Source organism: Poecile atricapillus, unplaced genomic scaffold (genome assembly GCF_030490865.1).
Source record: "Poecile atricapillus isolate bPoeAtr1 unplaced genomic scaffold, bPoeAtr1.hap1 scaffold_291, whole genome shotgun sequence".
Lineage (NCBI taxonomy): Eukaryota > Metazoa > Chordata > Aves > Passeriformes > Paridae > Poecile > Poecile atricapillus.
Genome location: NW_026709093.1, coordinates 1 through 15,385, shown reverse-complemented (window position 1 = coordinate 15,385; position 15,385 = coordinate 1). Strand labels below are relative to the sequence as shown.

Here is a 15,385-nt window from a genome sequence, read left to right as displayed (position 1 = left end):
TGGGCAGCAGCATTAGCTGACGTGAGCTGGGTAGATATGAGTGTAAGGCTCCATAGAAAAAGCTCATTAAAGACCCCTTTGGGAAACCAATTCAGGGTAGAAATTACTGTTTGATGAGCAGGAGAGGGGGAGAAAAGAGGAGGGGGGGATGTGAATGAAATCCCCTATAGTTTTGTTGATTCAGGTTTTATGTGGGACTCTGGGACATTAAATAGCAGCTGGGGAGACTTTGCAATAGGCTTGCTTTGATATGAGCCATGCAGAGACCTGCTCTTTTGTATTTATTCTGGAGCTTGCCTGAGAGACAATTCAAAAGCAATCAGCAGCTGCTGTGACAGCAGCGACCTGTTGCTATGGAATTAAGTATAATGAGAAATACAAAGGTTTCTTGGTTAGCAGCAACAGAATAAGAGGGGATCAGGAGATAGAAGTGGATGTAACAGAAAAAAGCTACAGCCAGAGTGGGGCTGGCATTTAAATGGGAGGTACAGGGGTAGAAATGTAAATGTGATTTGTTTTCCTTTTTTAAAAGAGCTTTTTTGCCATCTCAGCAGGTCAGGCTCAGCTTTGTCTGGGAGTGAGCACTTGGGAAAGAGTCCTGTCTGGTGGTGTTACTGGAGTTGTGTGTTCCCAGGCTCCCGGGAAACAAGCCCACACTCTACAGCCAGCCCTCGCTGTGGGGTGTCAGGAGCTCAGACATCTTCCCATGAAGTGCCAGGAGCTGGACATGGAGATCCCTGGAGGAGCAGGATGCTCATCCCACACCTCCCTTTTTTTGCAGGGCCCAATGCTATGGGAGAGCTGGGGCAGAGCTCCTTTCCACCCCCACTCTGGGCCTGGCTGGAGCCTGCCCATGAGCTCTCTCCACCTCAGTAACAGGGTGCTTCTCACTCCAAAAAACACTTGGGAGGAGAGTGCAGCGAGATGCTCGGCGGTGGAACCAGCTAGCTGGCATGATCAGATCTCCATCCCCAGGGCCTGAGTATGCTGAGCATCCCTAGATGCAAAAAGCTGACACTCCTATGTCTTTAAATGAAACTCATAGTGCCTTACTGGGTTTTAAATATGCATTTTCCCAGCCTGACCCCAGCTGCCCTTGAAATAATACTGCTTTGCAGTGAAGCCCCGCAGGGAATTATAATCTGAGCCCACTCCCTTTGTCATGAGAGTCAATTAAAAGCAGAGTAGCTGGTGATTTAATAGCTCTGGTGTCTGAGGGATCCCCACATCCATCCAGAGGCCGACTGGCATTTAAACACATAATAGAAGAAGAGGAGCACTTTTTTCCAGCTATCCAACATGCTTTCAAATTCATCCAGCACACTAACTCCTCATGTCCGGGGCTTGTCATCTTCTCCTGCACATGAATTAATGCTCCAGCATTGCACATTCTCCTTGCAATATATCCCACGTGAATTGTTTTCCTGTTTCCCCTTGCACCTTTTCCCTTGGGGTAAACCAAACAGGTTTTAATCTCTGAAGATGGCCCAGGCTCACAAAACACCATGTGTGGAAATGCTGCTCCATAAGCAGTATTTGAGTTAACCTTGCAAGGGCAGGAGAAAACCTTTGCCCCCAGCTCCCCACAACCACCTGGGAATTTAAAGATTTAAAGATCGGGGCCTGATCCCTCTTGCTGCAGTGCAGAGCAGGAGCCCATGCTGGGAGCCAGCAGCAGGCACTCCTGATGGGAATGAATAGCCAAGGCTGAGCTCATTTGTTCTTCCTTCCTCACCGTCTCTCTTTTCTTTCCATTTCACCACCTCCTTATTTAACTCCCCCGGCTGTTGTGCAGAACCATCACCCTGTTTTGCAGCACTGTGACCTACTTTGCCGCAACGTCCCGACTTCCTCACTGAAATTGCGAGCTCGGAGCCCACCCAATCCATTCAGTGTTTCTCAGCTGAATAACAGATCCAATTAGGTGGAAAAAGCCTGGCTTCCACGCTGTCAGTGCCTGGACATCTCTCTTCCCGCTCCCCAGCACACGCTGCACCCCTGAGGCCCGCAGCTCACAGACTCTATGTTTGTGTGTCCCCCGCCAAATGGAGTTGGGGAAAGGGTTCAAGAAGATTGATCCTGGTTACTCAACCTGTCCTTTCATTCTTCCTGACAGTCTCTGAGGACTAACAGAGCTCAGGAATCAAGTAATTTGTGGGTTTTCAGTTCTGTCTCTCTTGGGAAGGTCTCCTTTCCCAGCAGAGGCTGCTGAGAACAGTCCACGACCAGGCCAGGGTGGCACAACTTGTGCTTGTGAAGAAGCACTTACAGCCAGAATGATTTTATGACTGACAGAAAGACCTGTCTCTCACTCCTGGCATCATATCTATCCCCAGTCCTGTGGGTTTATCCCAAGCAAACACTTTAATTCTGCCCTTTACTGCTGCCATCACTCTTCTCCACCACAGCAGGGCTCCTTCTCCCTATTGCCCCAGCAGGCAGCCAGTCCCCAGGACACCGGCTCCACTCCATCGTGGGGGATAGCTGCTTGTTAAAAGGGATGAGTAGAAACCAAACAAGGAGAAAAAAAGCCTAAGGGCCACCATGAAAAGCCCTTTTGGTTTCCACCTTCCCAGGCTGGGTGGGATGGACAGCCTGAGGCCAGCCCAGCAGCACTGGGGCCCACTTGGCAGGTGCCGGGAGGAGGGTAAACAGCCTTCCCTCCATTTCTGGGTCATGTCTGGAGGAATTACACACGCACACACAAAGAGGAGCTGCTTCCCCATGGCTGCTTCCCCATGGCTGCTTCCCAGCACCCAGCGGAGCTCCCGCTGCCTCCCGGCCCCTCGGCCCACGCTGCCGCCCTGCCGGGATCACGGCTGCCCCCGGCCTTCCCACAGGGTTTTGCTAATGACTCACCGCTCCTGCTCGGCTCTAATTAGGCTCCTGTCTAATTAGGCTCACTGGAAAGATGCGGCTGGTGAGAAGCAGCCCTTTGGTGAAAGGAAAGGGGGAAGAAAGAGCATCTGGAGACGCCGGAGGGAGGGACGGCAGGCTGTGGTAAGGGGTCGGGGGATTGGGAATTGCCAGCTGAGCGGCATCTGTGCGAGGGATGGACCATAGAGGGAGGAGAGCAAAGGGACTGAAAACAATGTGCTGACATTCAGAGGAGTTCCAGAGTGCAGGGAGACTGGGGCTGGGGGGGCCCATGCTGAACCTGCACCCTTGGCCATCCTAAAAGAGGCAGGAGAGCAGGCTCTGGAGCAAAGCCTGGTTTGGGGGCGATTCAAGAGGTGTGAAGGCAGCTTTAGGGGAGACACAAGGGACACCCACTGTCTGCCTATCCCTGTGAGAGCTGGGGGTGCTCATATCAGTTGCTAGTGTCAAATACTATTTTCCACTTAATTTTTACATGGTTCAACCTCCTAAAAATCAAGGCATTTACCATATTTAACATTCCTGTAGCAAATTAACAAGCCCCAGGTGCCTTCAATGGCAAGGATAAGTCATTCCTTTACCACTCACCTTGTATCTGATCACAAGGCATCTCACTCACTCACTGCACTAATTAGGGTTTTGCCTTTCCTTCTCTTAATAAACCTCCTTGAATGAGTGGCCTGTCTGCAAGCCCCAGCCCAGCTTGCACCTGTGTCCTCCAGACCTCCAGTTTCTCTCCCTGAAGGCAGTGCCAGGACTGAACCTGGCAAGGGCAGAGAAGGGGAAATGCAGACAATGCAAATGTTGAAGGTATCACTAAACTGTATTTCCAAAGAGCCTCTCCTGTGCCTGGAAATGCTCCTTTAGAGGCTCACCCCATTCTAAGGATCCTGTGTCACCCCTTTTAGGTCAATCTGCCAGTAAAAATCCAACCACATCCAACAAAGCCACAGAGATATTTTTCTCTGACTTCAGAAGCCAAGGAAAGGCTGGGCAAGAAAGCTGGGATGCTCAGAACCTCATCACTCTTTCTTGGGACCATCTAAATTGATTGATCCCTGTGGTCTGGAGAGAACATCCATTTCATTGTCTTAGCTGTGCCCTAATGGCTCAGAGCATGGAAATTGTGAGCATATGAAATTGTGGAAAGCTGGTTAAGGATAGTCAGATTAATATATGGAGGTGTCCTGGAGCAGCAGGGCCCTTTGTTTCCTCCTCTGACAGAGGCAATTTGTGTTGCCTGCCCAGGCTTTCCCCTGGCCAATGCAAACAGGGGGGTTAGGAGTGCACTGTGCAGGACCAGAGAAGCTCAGAGTGCCTGGTTTGCTCTGCAACCCAGCCTTTCAGTGGCACAGTTCAGAAAGGATTTGCTTTTCTCCATGTGGTTTGTCATCAGTAAATGTGCTGTCCAATCTCCCGTGACCAATGCCTGTTGTATCAGAGCAGCATCTCCCGTTCCCAGCAGCTGCAGCAGCTGTTGTTTTACTGCAGCCATGCAAAGGCTGGGGGTGCCCCAAGGGGTGCTTTTCTCAGGAATCCAGGTTGCAGAGCCAAGAGGGGCCACGGGAAAACGTGCTTTTTAAAAGCCATACCCAGGAGCCGACAGTTTGGGTGAAGGCTTTTATTCAACTTCAGTAAATAGGTGAGCTGGGATGCCTGGGAACGCAAATAAAACCAGGACTACTGAGCAGCCGTCGAGATAAACCAACTCTTTCATCTCCTGTCTCACACTCAGGGGTTGCCTGTCTTGGAGCAAGTGCTGCGTGACAGGGTGTAGGTGCAGGTACATTGACGTGACTCAGGCTCTCAGAACAGCATGTGCAACACAGCTGAGAGGAGGGGAAAATACCAGGCAGCGAGTGCACTGCTGCCTAACGGGGGCTGGCATTCCCTGAAGCCTGCTGAGGAACAACACAACACCCCAAGCAGCTGACAGCCCAAAGCTTTGATCAATACTCGATTCTTGGGGCTGTCTTGTGCCAGGTCAGGAGCTGATGCTCATTGTGGGTCTCTTCCAACTCAGGATATTCTGATTCTATGAATACATATCTGATTCTCCTCAAGCAATCCTTTCTCCTTCCCAATCATACCTTTGCAGACAAGTGGAATAACAAATGGAAATGAAGCAATTCCTCTGCCTCAAAATCAATACACAGGGGGTGAAGGGTGCAGGTCTCCTGCTTCTTCTGCCTGGGGAGAGGATGCTGGAGTCCTGTGCAGGACTGGCAGTACAGGGCCAGCAGTGATCACTTCTATGATCCAGCAGAAAATGGTTGTGGGGAAACCCCAGTCATTGTGGTCCTCTGTGACTTCTCATCGTCATGGCTCTGTACTCCTGGCACTCTCTCCTGCCTGGACTGATGCCTGCAGGCACTGGGAACACCATGTACCTTATCATGGAATCACTAAATAGTTTGGATTGGAAGGGACCTTAAAGATCCTTTTTCCACCATCCCTGCCACAGGCAAGGAATTTTCCACTAGAGGAGGTTGCTCCAAGCTGTGTCTGACCTGGCCTTGAACGCTTCAGGAATGGGGGTTCCAGTGCCTCACCACCCTCACAAGGAAGCCTCTTCTTCCTTACACTGCCTCCCCAGGGGAGACCTGGATGTTGGGTACAGCATTTCTGATGGGTCTCTTCTTGCAGGAGATGTGGGAACACCTAAGCCACACAGCATCATGGACCTGTCCTGTCCATGCATGAGATGTGATGCAGCATCTCTGGTTCTCCAAGGCAAAAGAACCAAAAAGCTGTGTCTAGGATTTGTCAGACACCGAGCTGTGTTAGGGGCTGACAGGAACTCTGTGCCATCAGCCAGCACATGCAGCCCCCAGACTCCCATTATTCTCATCACAGGGCTGAAGAGTCAGAGAGAACAACTTCCCCATCTTGTACAAGGATTAAAAGCCCTATAGGGCCAGGGGGGAGAAAAACCCAAGGACTATCACATGGACATCTGTCCTTCAGTAAAATGCAAATCTTGTAAGTGGAGGAAAATAGAGTCCAGTGGGTTCAAACAGGAATGGAACTGATAAAGGCAATGCAAACATTTGATTACAGGTTGAGGTTAGGGCTCCTCATTCAGCCTTGGTGCAAAAAAGTCATCAGCAAAAATACCAAAGGTGTGGGAATAAATCAGGCAGAAAACTCAGACTTAAAATCAAATTTATTTAGAGGAAGAATGACTTTACAAGAGGTTGATACTGATAACTAAAAAGGAAGATAAATAAAAGCTTGTTACAAAACCTAATGGTTTCTGGCAAGTTACAGAAAAACTGAAGAATTTTACAGTCAATAACCTGCTCACTTTTTACATAATTACAAATTAACATACAGCAATTAGGTTTTACCCTCTTCTTTAAAAATCTTTTTTTCCCAACTTTTTTTCTTTATGGGTTCAACATGAAAATGCAAAGCTTTTTTTTTTCCTTTTTTTTTTTTTAATAAGAAACAAACCAAAAGCAGAGGTATATCAGGTTATTATAATACACCTCAATGTTCTGAGAATTACTCAAGTGCATTCCATATTAGTACAAAATAAACACCAGGCTAAACTTTAACCATAGGCGAACTAAACCGGACATAGATTTTTATTTCATTTTTTTTTTGAGTCAGTGTTTAATATTGATAAAGAAAATAGTAAGATTACCTTAGAGCATGGAAAGGATGGATACCTACAGACAGCTTAAATACATACAAAGCTCGTAGCTGTATGCAAAGCAGTGAATGTTATCCTGTTCCCCCCTCCCCCCAAGCGATGGAAGCTGAATTATACTTGTGCAAAGCATCAGTGTCAGTGAAATGCATGTGGAAGGAAAGGGCACAGAGCCCTGGAAATGCAGGTGTGAAGGGAGCTGGTGTTACACTTCTCATGTCTGAAGAGCACAAGGTATAGGAGATTTGGCCAGTTCAGTTCGCCTATATTTAAAAATTAGCTTTATCACCAATGAAGAATGGTGGATTGCTGCCTCTTCTGAGAAATGAAGCAAGAGTTATGAGCAGCAGGGGAGGTTTTTTATTTAAAAGAGTGCCCTAAATCATGGTAAGTTCTCAAACCTGGCCAGCAGGCAAAATAATTTCCAGAGTTCTGGTTAACAAGGAATGTTTTGTGGGATTTTAGTAGATACTCTCCTGTGTCCCCTGCCCAGTCCTCCCTTGCTCCATGCCAAAGATATCCTAGACAGCTTCCTTGGGATTTGGCACCTGAAGAACCTCTTCTGACTAGGTGGCACATGGAAGGACAGGAACTGGGTGTTACAGCAACAGCTGTGAGATATCCTAGGGACTCGAGGAAGGTGCAGTGGTGATCAGACTCTGGATGCAAATCCACACAAGCTGATGGCATTACTGTGCTGCCAACACACCTCCAGCAGGAAGAGTCCACCCTCAGTGGGGATGACAGCTCCTGTCCCAGGGAGGGCACCTGGAGATGTCCCAGTGGCCTGGCAGTAAATACCTTGGTGCATGGAAAGGGCCTGATTTATTTGGATGCATCCCCTCACATCTCCTTCACTCTGAGTTTCTCCAGGGAAAAGGAGATGGAGGGAAAACCACAGGCAGGGCTGCTTCCCTAGCTGCTGTGAGGAAGGTGATGGTGAAGCTGACATGGGCTCTCCTGGGGGATGTACCTGAGCCAACAGAAGCCAGTTCTCTTCTCCTGCCACTTAACCTATCTGAAGTGGGACTGTAGTCAGGTTTGCACCCACTTTGGTCTAAGAACAATACAAAAAGCTTGACCCTTCCTCCCCTCTCAGGGAAAAGCCAAACCAAACCAGGAGCACACCTACTTGAAGCTCTGATTTTGCTGGGAAGTGCAGGAAGCAATGGCAAAACTGATTGTCTCCAAATAACCATAATTAAAAGGGGCAAGACCAGTTCCATTTAAAGTGCTTTATGACACCAAACTGACATCAAGTTACATGTTGAGATGATCACTTAATTTAAAAGAATCTAATGCCAAGTCCACAAAACCCCATCGAGTCTCCCACCCTTTGCTACAGCTACTCTGCTGCTGGGTATTCTGGCACCTCCAGCTAATACTGGCCACTTCTGTACTTGTCTGAGCCCACACTCTCACTTTCCCTGGACACTGAAATCCCTCCTGCTGGGCAGTGGCAAAGACCAGGCCAAGAAAATCAAATGTGATTTCTGCCCTCCATGAAGCACCAGCACAAACAGCTCTGAGAGTCCTCGCAGGATTCTCTTCCCCAACAACATGGGCTTCAAACAGATGTTTTTGAACCTGCTCTGAGTCCCAGGAGCCCAATGCAAACAGGCTGGTTTGGGTGCTCCAAATGGGATCAAGGGACTGGCTCTTGGAACTAGCAACAGGCTGGGCTGAAGAAATAACATGCTTTCAACAAGGATGGATGCCAGGCATGGAACTGGAGCAAATGCAATTTTAAGGCCAGGAAGAGGAAAGGCTTTGGTGCTGTCAAGCTGGGACCATACTCTAGCAGACAACGCTAGACAAGCTTTAGAGATCAGAGCAGGAATCTGACTCTAGGAACCCATGCCAAGCCTTTCCAAAGAAAACCTGAGATGGGAAAAATAAAAGGCTAAGGAGATAAAAACAAGCCCTTACCTTCCTAAAGGTGAAAGAAGGAGGAAGCAGTGTGGGAGGAAAGGCTTCATTCCAAAAAAGTGAATCATACAGTAACAGACATCCTCCAGGGACAAATGTCTGTCCACCAGAATTTAAGACACAAACAGTTTTGATACACAGGATCTCTGGTCAGTGTATTTCTGACTCATACCTGTGGTTTCTGTCAAGAAACCACAGGGACCCTGGGAGATGACTTAGCCAACAGCATTTGCACTTCAGGCACTGAATGCTCTTTTTTATTTGCACAGGTCATGAGAGATGGTGAAGCCAGGCAGACTCAATCCTGCTGCCCTGGGTCACACATTTGCCTTTTGGTGCCCTTCTCAGAGCCAGGGGATGTTGCTATGGTGTGAATATAGCATGTGCTGGGACTGGGGAAAAGACAGTGGGATAAATTGAAAAGTTCATAGTGGCAAAGGCTGTTCCAGACTGAGGGGAGCTCAGATGTACCAGTGCCCTGATTCTGTTCACACAACAGTAAATGAGCCACACACTGCTTTGGTTTCCAAAAATTTCAGCTTGGCACATTTGTGTTTGCAGATGCATAAACAGCAGGGCAGAAGTTACTTGCTGAAGTTGGTGGTTTTCTTATGACAAAGGTAACATCACACCACCAGCACATGCCTCCTTCAGCTCCCCTCGTGTCCAGGAGAGCAGCTGTACCCTCCATCACTGCTGGGCACTCCATGCTTTGCTTTCTCCTTTGCCTCCAAAAGGAATGAGAAAACCTAACCAAAATGTTTAAATAAGGACACTAATTTACAGGAGGAGCCTTGTCTGAAGTCACTGTGTCTTTTTCCAGACTTTTTTTGGCCTGAAGATGCTCTGCCTTGAAGAAAGCTCTCAGCTGAAATTGTGTGACTTAGGGCATGAAATGAGCTGCAAAGCAGCACTGCTCAACCCCATGGTTTGTAGGAAACAGGGAGATGAGAACATTTGGTTTACCAATCTTTTGGTAAGAAAACAAAACAAATAAACAAAAAAAATGAAGGGGGGAAGAGAAAAAAACCTCAAACTATTCCCCCAACAAAAGCAAAAGTAAAAAGAAATAAAAAAATAAAACTAAGTAAACATTTTTTAAAAAATTCTTTCAGATAAAATGAAAGATAAATATTTTTGCAAGCCCTGCTTGCAATTAAGAACAAGCACCAAATAATATTAAAAAGAAACCAAAAATAAATCTCAACCCTTTTTCCTTTCTTTTTTTCTTCTCTTTTTCTTCTGACTTTTAATAGTGTAGAGAGCTTCCAAAGCAAGCAGGGTTCCTGCACCAAGACAGCCCAGCCTAAGCATCCACCTCACCATCAATGCTGCTGATATTCATCAGCACTAACTCTGAAAACTGCTGTGTGTCACCAACTCATGACAGGCCTGAGAGCAAACTGAAATCAAACAATAGTACAAGAAGAGAAATTATTTGTTATTTCAAAGAAAAAAACTGGTAGGAAAGGAAATGCACCTGACAGCTTCAAACTCTCAAGCAAAACTTTGATCTATTTTGAAGTTGATAACCATTTACAAATCCACTCGGGTAATTCTCCTGACAGGGTTTGGAAGAAAGGTGATTTTTGAGAAAAGCCTCTCTTTGCAGTTCTCCTCCCCCAATGAACACATCCCTGTATTCCACAACTTTACAGACACCCCACAGCTGGCACAGCAAGAGCTGCCCTTGGACCTTCCTGTTCTGCACAGAGCCCATGGGGACACGCCACACTGAACTCCAGACCTGGCCCACAGCGGGTTTTTGTCCACCAGAACCTTTTTCTCCCCAGAAATGGTTCCTGAGTGCCCGGTATTGCACAGCCACGGGGACAGGAGCCATCTCCTCGGAGCCTGCCCCGCAATGTCTCGCTGACCTGCTCGGACACTGCTGCTCTCACTCTGCCTCAGAAACGATCAGGGCAGGTGAGAAAATCCAGAGAAACAGAAGCCCAATGGGAGCACAAAAAGCAGGCTAAGAAAACTCAAAGAACATAACAAAGATCCCTAAAAGCAGATTTTTCAGCCACCCCCCCAGTCAGTCATTAGGCTTGTAATGTCAAATGGAGAGCTCTATTCCAGCAAAAACATAATCTTTACTTTGGGGATGGGAGGGAGTGAGCTGGAGCTCAAAGAGATTGTTTAAAAAAAGTGTTGATTACTGTTGTTTCCATTTGAACAGTCTGTTCTGGCTCCATGGGACTGCCTTACCAGCCTACCAAAATTCTCTTTTCGGTGCCATATTAAATATACCCAGTAATGTTCTGCTTGACTGTGGAAAAAGTTTGACGTTTGATTCCTCTGGCCCACAGAACTAGTTCAGATTTATTTTAAATTTTAATTTTTATCCTCTGAGTTGCTGCTTCTGAATGGGTTACTGCTTCCTGGTGTAAGGTACCCTTCTGAAACCAAACAGCCCCTATCCCATGAGCACAGAAGGGGTGTGCAGGTCACTGTGTCACAGTCAGAGCAGTAAGGGCAAGATATTAAATATCTACACACTCCCAGAAAGTCCTCAGGTATCACCTATGCCCAGGGGTGGACCTCAGCTGTAGGGACTGTAAGCATATCCCAGTGGATACATAGATACATATATGTATATATACAGCGTATCAATATATGCCAGTGTGCACCATTTGTAGAGTCCTAATCTTTGCTAAATGCTTGGTTTTGGTTCTTTTCCCCAGAAAAGGGGAATTGGAAGGCACAGACCCCTTAAGGCTATGTTCTCTCATCCTTTAGCAGTAAGAAGAGACAGACAGCATTTATCCCAATCCATTTGACACCAGGTTTGCACAGGGAGAGGGTCCTGTGCGCTGTGCAGGCACAGCCTCTGCAGGGAGAATTCACCTAAAACCACAGGAGAGAGGCCCTTATCCACCACTTAGCAGACTTCAGAACATGTTTTATTTAAAACCTCCAGATGCTTGTCCAGAGCAGGCACCAGCCACGTGCTGTGTCACAGGCAGGGAGGTGTCCACGGTGCCAATGCCACGAGTGACCACTGGAACAGTCCATGCTCAGCAGAAGATCTCCTCACCCTCTGCAGGTGCTTCTGACGAGTGAGAATCTGTAGCACCAAAAAACATCATGTGGGAATCACTATGGGAACACAGGAACACAGCAGGCAGAGCGGGGCTCCGTGTGCACAGAAACCCCACTGTCTGCCAAATCCACTGGGCCCCTTAAAAGATGTTCAGTTCCCTGATGAGCTACCATGAAATTACATCTTGTATTGGGTGAGATTTCCTGTGCACAAGCTGGAAAACATCAGTGAGCTAGCATGAATGAAACCGGTCATCCGAGGGCATGTGATCAAATTTCATGTGGGTCAGAGGTTTGAGGTGCAGCTCTGAGTCCTAAGGGGATGCAAAACTACCAGACAAGAAAAACCCTGTATGTTTTTGTTTCAGATCAAGAGACAAAACAGACCAGCTTGAGGGGAAGGGAGAGGCCACCAGAAGGCTTGTGGGTATCACTTCCAAACTGTCACAGAGCTAAAGCAGACATCAATGCCTCAGGAGCTGCAACAGCAGCTCCTTCTGAAAGCACTGACACTGAAGCAGAACATTTTCCTCCTTGAAGCAGAGAATCCAGCCCATGGAGACTGCTCAGGATGGGATGGGAAGAAACAATGAGAAGAATGTGTGTCCCTCTGACAACCCTGAGGGCTGCAGAACAGGCAGAAAACCCCACGCAAGGTCACTTCAATCTGGGAAGTCCGCTCAGCACAGCTTCTTTTTCCCCATCCCTGTGTCACCATCCTCATTTAAAGCCAGATTTTGTGGCTTCCACAAGTTTGCTGCCTGAAGGAAAACAGCCATCTTACCAACCCTGAAAAAACACCTGTGAGCTCCCCTCACACTCACCAGACTGTTGGGAGCGATGTCCCCTGCTCTTTTTCTTCTTTTCCTTCTTCTCCTTTGGTTTGGCTAAACTGAAGAGGCGAGTAGGCATCTGGGTCTGTTCCTCAGCTGCCTTGTTAGTCTGGTTTGTTGTGCTAAGCAAATGGAAAGTGCTTTTCTCTTTGTGTGTCCTTGAAAGACTGTTCCTTTTGGGGGAGACAGACAGTTCTGCATCAAAGTGCCCTTGTTTAGGAAGGGAAGGGTTTTTCTGCATGGAGGATTCATCTATGCTGGACTGGGAGGAGACTCTTGCAAGTTTCTCATGTAGATTTGATACCTAGAAAGGAAAAGTGTTTCATGAAAGAGGCTAGCAGAGAACATGGATAGAAAAGGCATGTCCCAGACCACTCACAGAGGTTGTTCTTGTGAACATCCAGCCCCTTCACCTGGTAAAACGTAGTCCCCATCCAGGCAAAGTGAAGAGAGAAAAGCCCTCCCTGTTCAAGATGAAAAAACGAGGCACACAAAGAGTAACACTCCACTATCTTTTGCTCCTACATGTACTCTGCTATGTATCAACAAGCCAAGGGCAAATATTCTCTAAGATCTCAATAGCAAGACTCACCCTGCATCGTTTGCACACACAGATGGTGGCAGGAGGCCAAGGAGCAGCGTGCCTCTCTGAGAAGGGAACGCCAGCACATGGCACAGGAGCACCATGTGTCAAAGGAAGCCTTCCCAAGCAAAAGATGAAAGCAAAAGCAGTTTTCCTGATTTTTTTTTTTCCTAACGGCTGTCTCAGGATGTAATTGAGCTTGCACATTCAAAGGGAAGATCAAAACAAGGCCCAACAAAGCTTGACTGAACACACTATTAATAGCTCTGCAATGTCAGTCAGATACCTGCCTTGAGAAGGTGCTTCCTTCTCCTAAATCTCTTAGGCCTTGCAGGCATTTTACCTCTCAGCCTCTCCCATGTCCCTTGTCTACAAGTGCATGGAGCTGGAACAGCTTCACTGGCTGCTTGGAAAACTTCTGGCTTGATCAGGAGCCAGGTGGGAGGGAGCAAGACCTCCTTTGGCGATTAGCTTTTCAGAGCTCACTGCTCAGCTCCACAATTAGGCCGTTCAGGCATCCAAAATCATTCCCATTATGCAATCCAACATTTATAACCTAACTCTGCTACAGCTCTAAGCAAATTAGTCAGAATTAGTGAGTTACAAACAAACAAATGATCAACAGGCTTAATGATTAAATTCAGTCCATGCTTTGCCAATGGTGCTTGCTCTTCTCAGACTGCTGCACAGTTATAAAGGAACAAACCACAGCTTGCTGAAAAATGCCCAAACCGGGATCTGTGTGTGGGTTTTTCTTTGTAGTTGTGAGCAGTCAGATACCAAAAGCCTCTTCCAGCAGAGCTGGGGACCTTTGCTCACTGAGCCACAATTGGACTGCAGGTGTTCATCTTTTCAGGACAGGGGCAATGCCATCTCTTTGCTGGATATTGAGAATGCTTTTGGAGATGGATGTGAGCATGTCAACAGCCTTGCCCTGCAGTTATCAGCCTCACAAGTGGTTTTTGTGACAGCTGGAGGCTGCAGATTACCCACAACACTCAGGCTGTCCCCTCTGCCTGGCCACTCCCCAGAGCTCAGCCCTCAGGTAAAGGCCAACATCAGGCAGTGTCAACCCCTGGGACTGCCTGGGACATCTTCCCTGGGAGCCTGCCACCTCCTCTCTGCCATCCCCAACACACACACAGGGAAGGGGGCAGAGCTCAGGCTGCCCAGCACTGGCCAGGCACCCCCAAGACACCATGAAGCACCAATGGCAGTGCCTCAGCAGCTCCAGAGGTGCAAAAAGTGCAGCACTGTGCATCCTATGCAAGGGAAGAGCCAGTTTTAAATGCCAGTCCTCACATGTCTGGGGCTGGGCTGGCACCAGCTGTGTGCCCTCTGAGGGGCACGCAGTTCACCCAGGAGCTGGCTGGGAGCTCCCCGCAGGGATCAGCCTCCCTAGGAGCCTGGCTGCTGGCATCATTTACCTGGTTGTGGTCGGGCTCCTGCCGCATTTGAGCGAATCGCTCCACGTCCTGCTTCAGCTGCACCTTCTCCCTCTCCAGCTGCTTCTGTGCCATGCGGAGCCTCTCCAGGTCGAGCTGGTAGGCCGCCTTCTTCACCTGCAGCTCCTCCCGCTCCCGCTCCAGCTCCTGCCTCAGCCTCTGCACCTGCTCCTCGCGCTGGGCCAGCTCGGCCTCGTGCTCTGCCAGTTCCTTCTCCCGCACTTCCCACTCCTTCTCCCTCCTCTGCCTTTCCTCCTGGTGCTGTGTCTGCTGCTTCTTCAGGTTGGCAAACTCCTGGCGCTGCTTCTCCAGGCTGCGCTGCTTCTCCTGCTCTGCCAGCGAGGTGTGCCGGCATGAGCTTCGGCTGGGAGCCTTCTCGCTCCGAGACTGCTTCTGGCTCTCCACGTAGGTGTCCTGCTGCAGCACCACGCCCTGGGAGAGAGGAGGCAGAGATCACTGCAGCATCCTCTGTGGGGAAAGGTCCATCCCCGAAAATCTCGGAGTGCTGTACTGAACCCCTTCTTCTCCCGCCAAACTTGGAGCCCAGCACTGCTGCCTGGTTACCAGAGCATACCAGCAAAACACCTCCCCCAGCAGCTTCCCAAGTTCAGGCCAGCACTGGTTCCCTCAGGCAGCAGCTCATTCCAGCCTGCGAGCTGGCCCTGGGGTGTCCAGCCATGCAGGGTTGTGACATGAGAAGGGGAGACAAGGGGCAAAGCACAACTGGCAGCCCAGGCAAGCAGTGTGTGGGAGCAGGATGAACAGCTAAGCCTACCTGCAAAGCACTGAGCAGCTTATGGAGGCTGGTAATGGTTTGGAGGACCTGCTGTGAGAAAACAGAAGTGTTGCTGTTAGATCTCACTGGGTGCTGTGGATAGCACCCTCTCTTGCTCTGTGTCCCACCAGTGGGTCTGACAAGCTGCACAGCCATCCCTCTGCACCCTGCTTTTCCTCACTCTTCCCTTGCAATGACTGCATCAATCCCCAGTACACCAATACATCCCTTGAATATCTCCCA

At 48.6% G+C, this 15,385-nt stretch overlaps 1 protein-coding gene across 1 annotated transcript; it reads right to left on the bottom strand.

Annotated features, from left to right (window-relative positions):
• Positions 1–10,849: 10,849 nt before the first annotated feature.
• On the bottom strand, positions 10,850–15,298 carry LOC131574400 (A-kinase anchor protein 13-like). The gene is made up of 4 exons (XM_058828857.1): positions 15,143–15,298; positions 14,350–14,799; positions 12,331–12,643; positions 10,850–11,531 (listed from the first exon to the last, which is right to left on the bottom strand). The coding sequence occupies exons 1-4, from the start codon at positions 15,296–15,298 to the stop codon at positions 11,482–11,484; spliced, it is 969 nt and encodes a 322-aa protein (XP_058684840.1). The 3' UTR covers positions 10,850–11,481.
• Between the last annotated feature and the right edge of the window lie 87 nt (positions 15,299–15,385).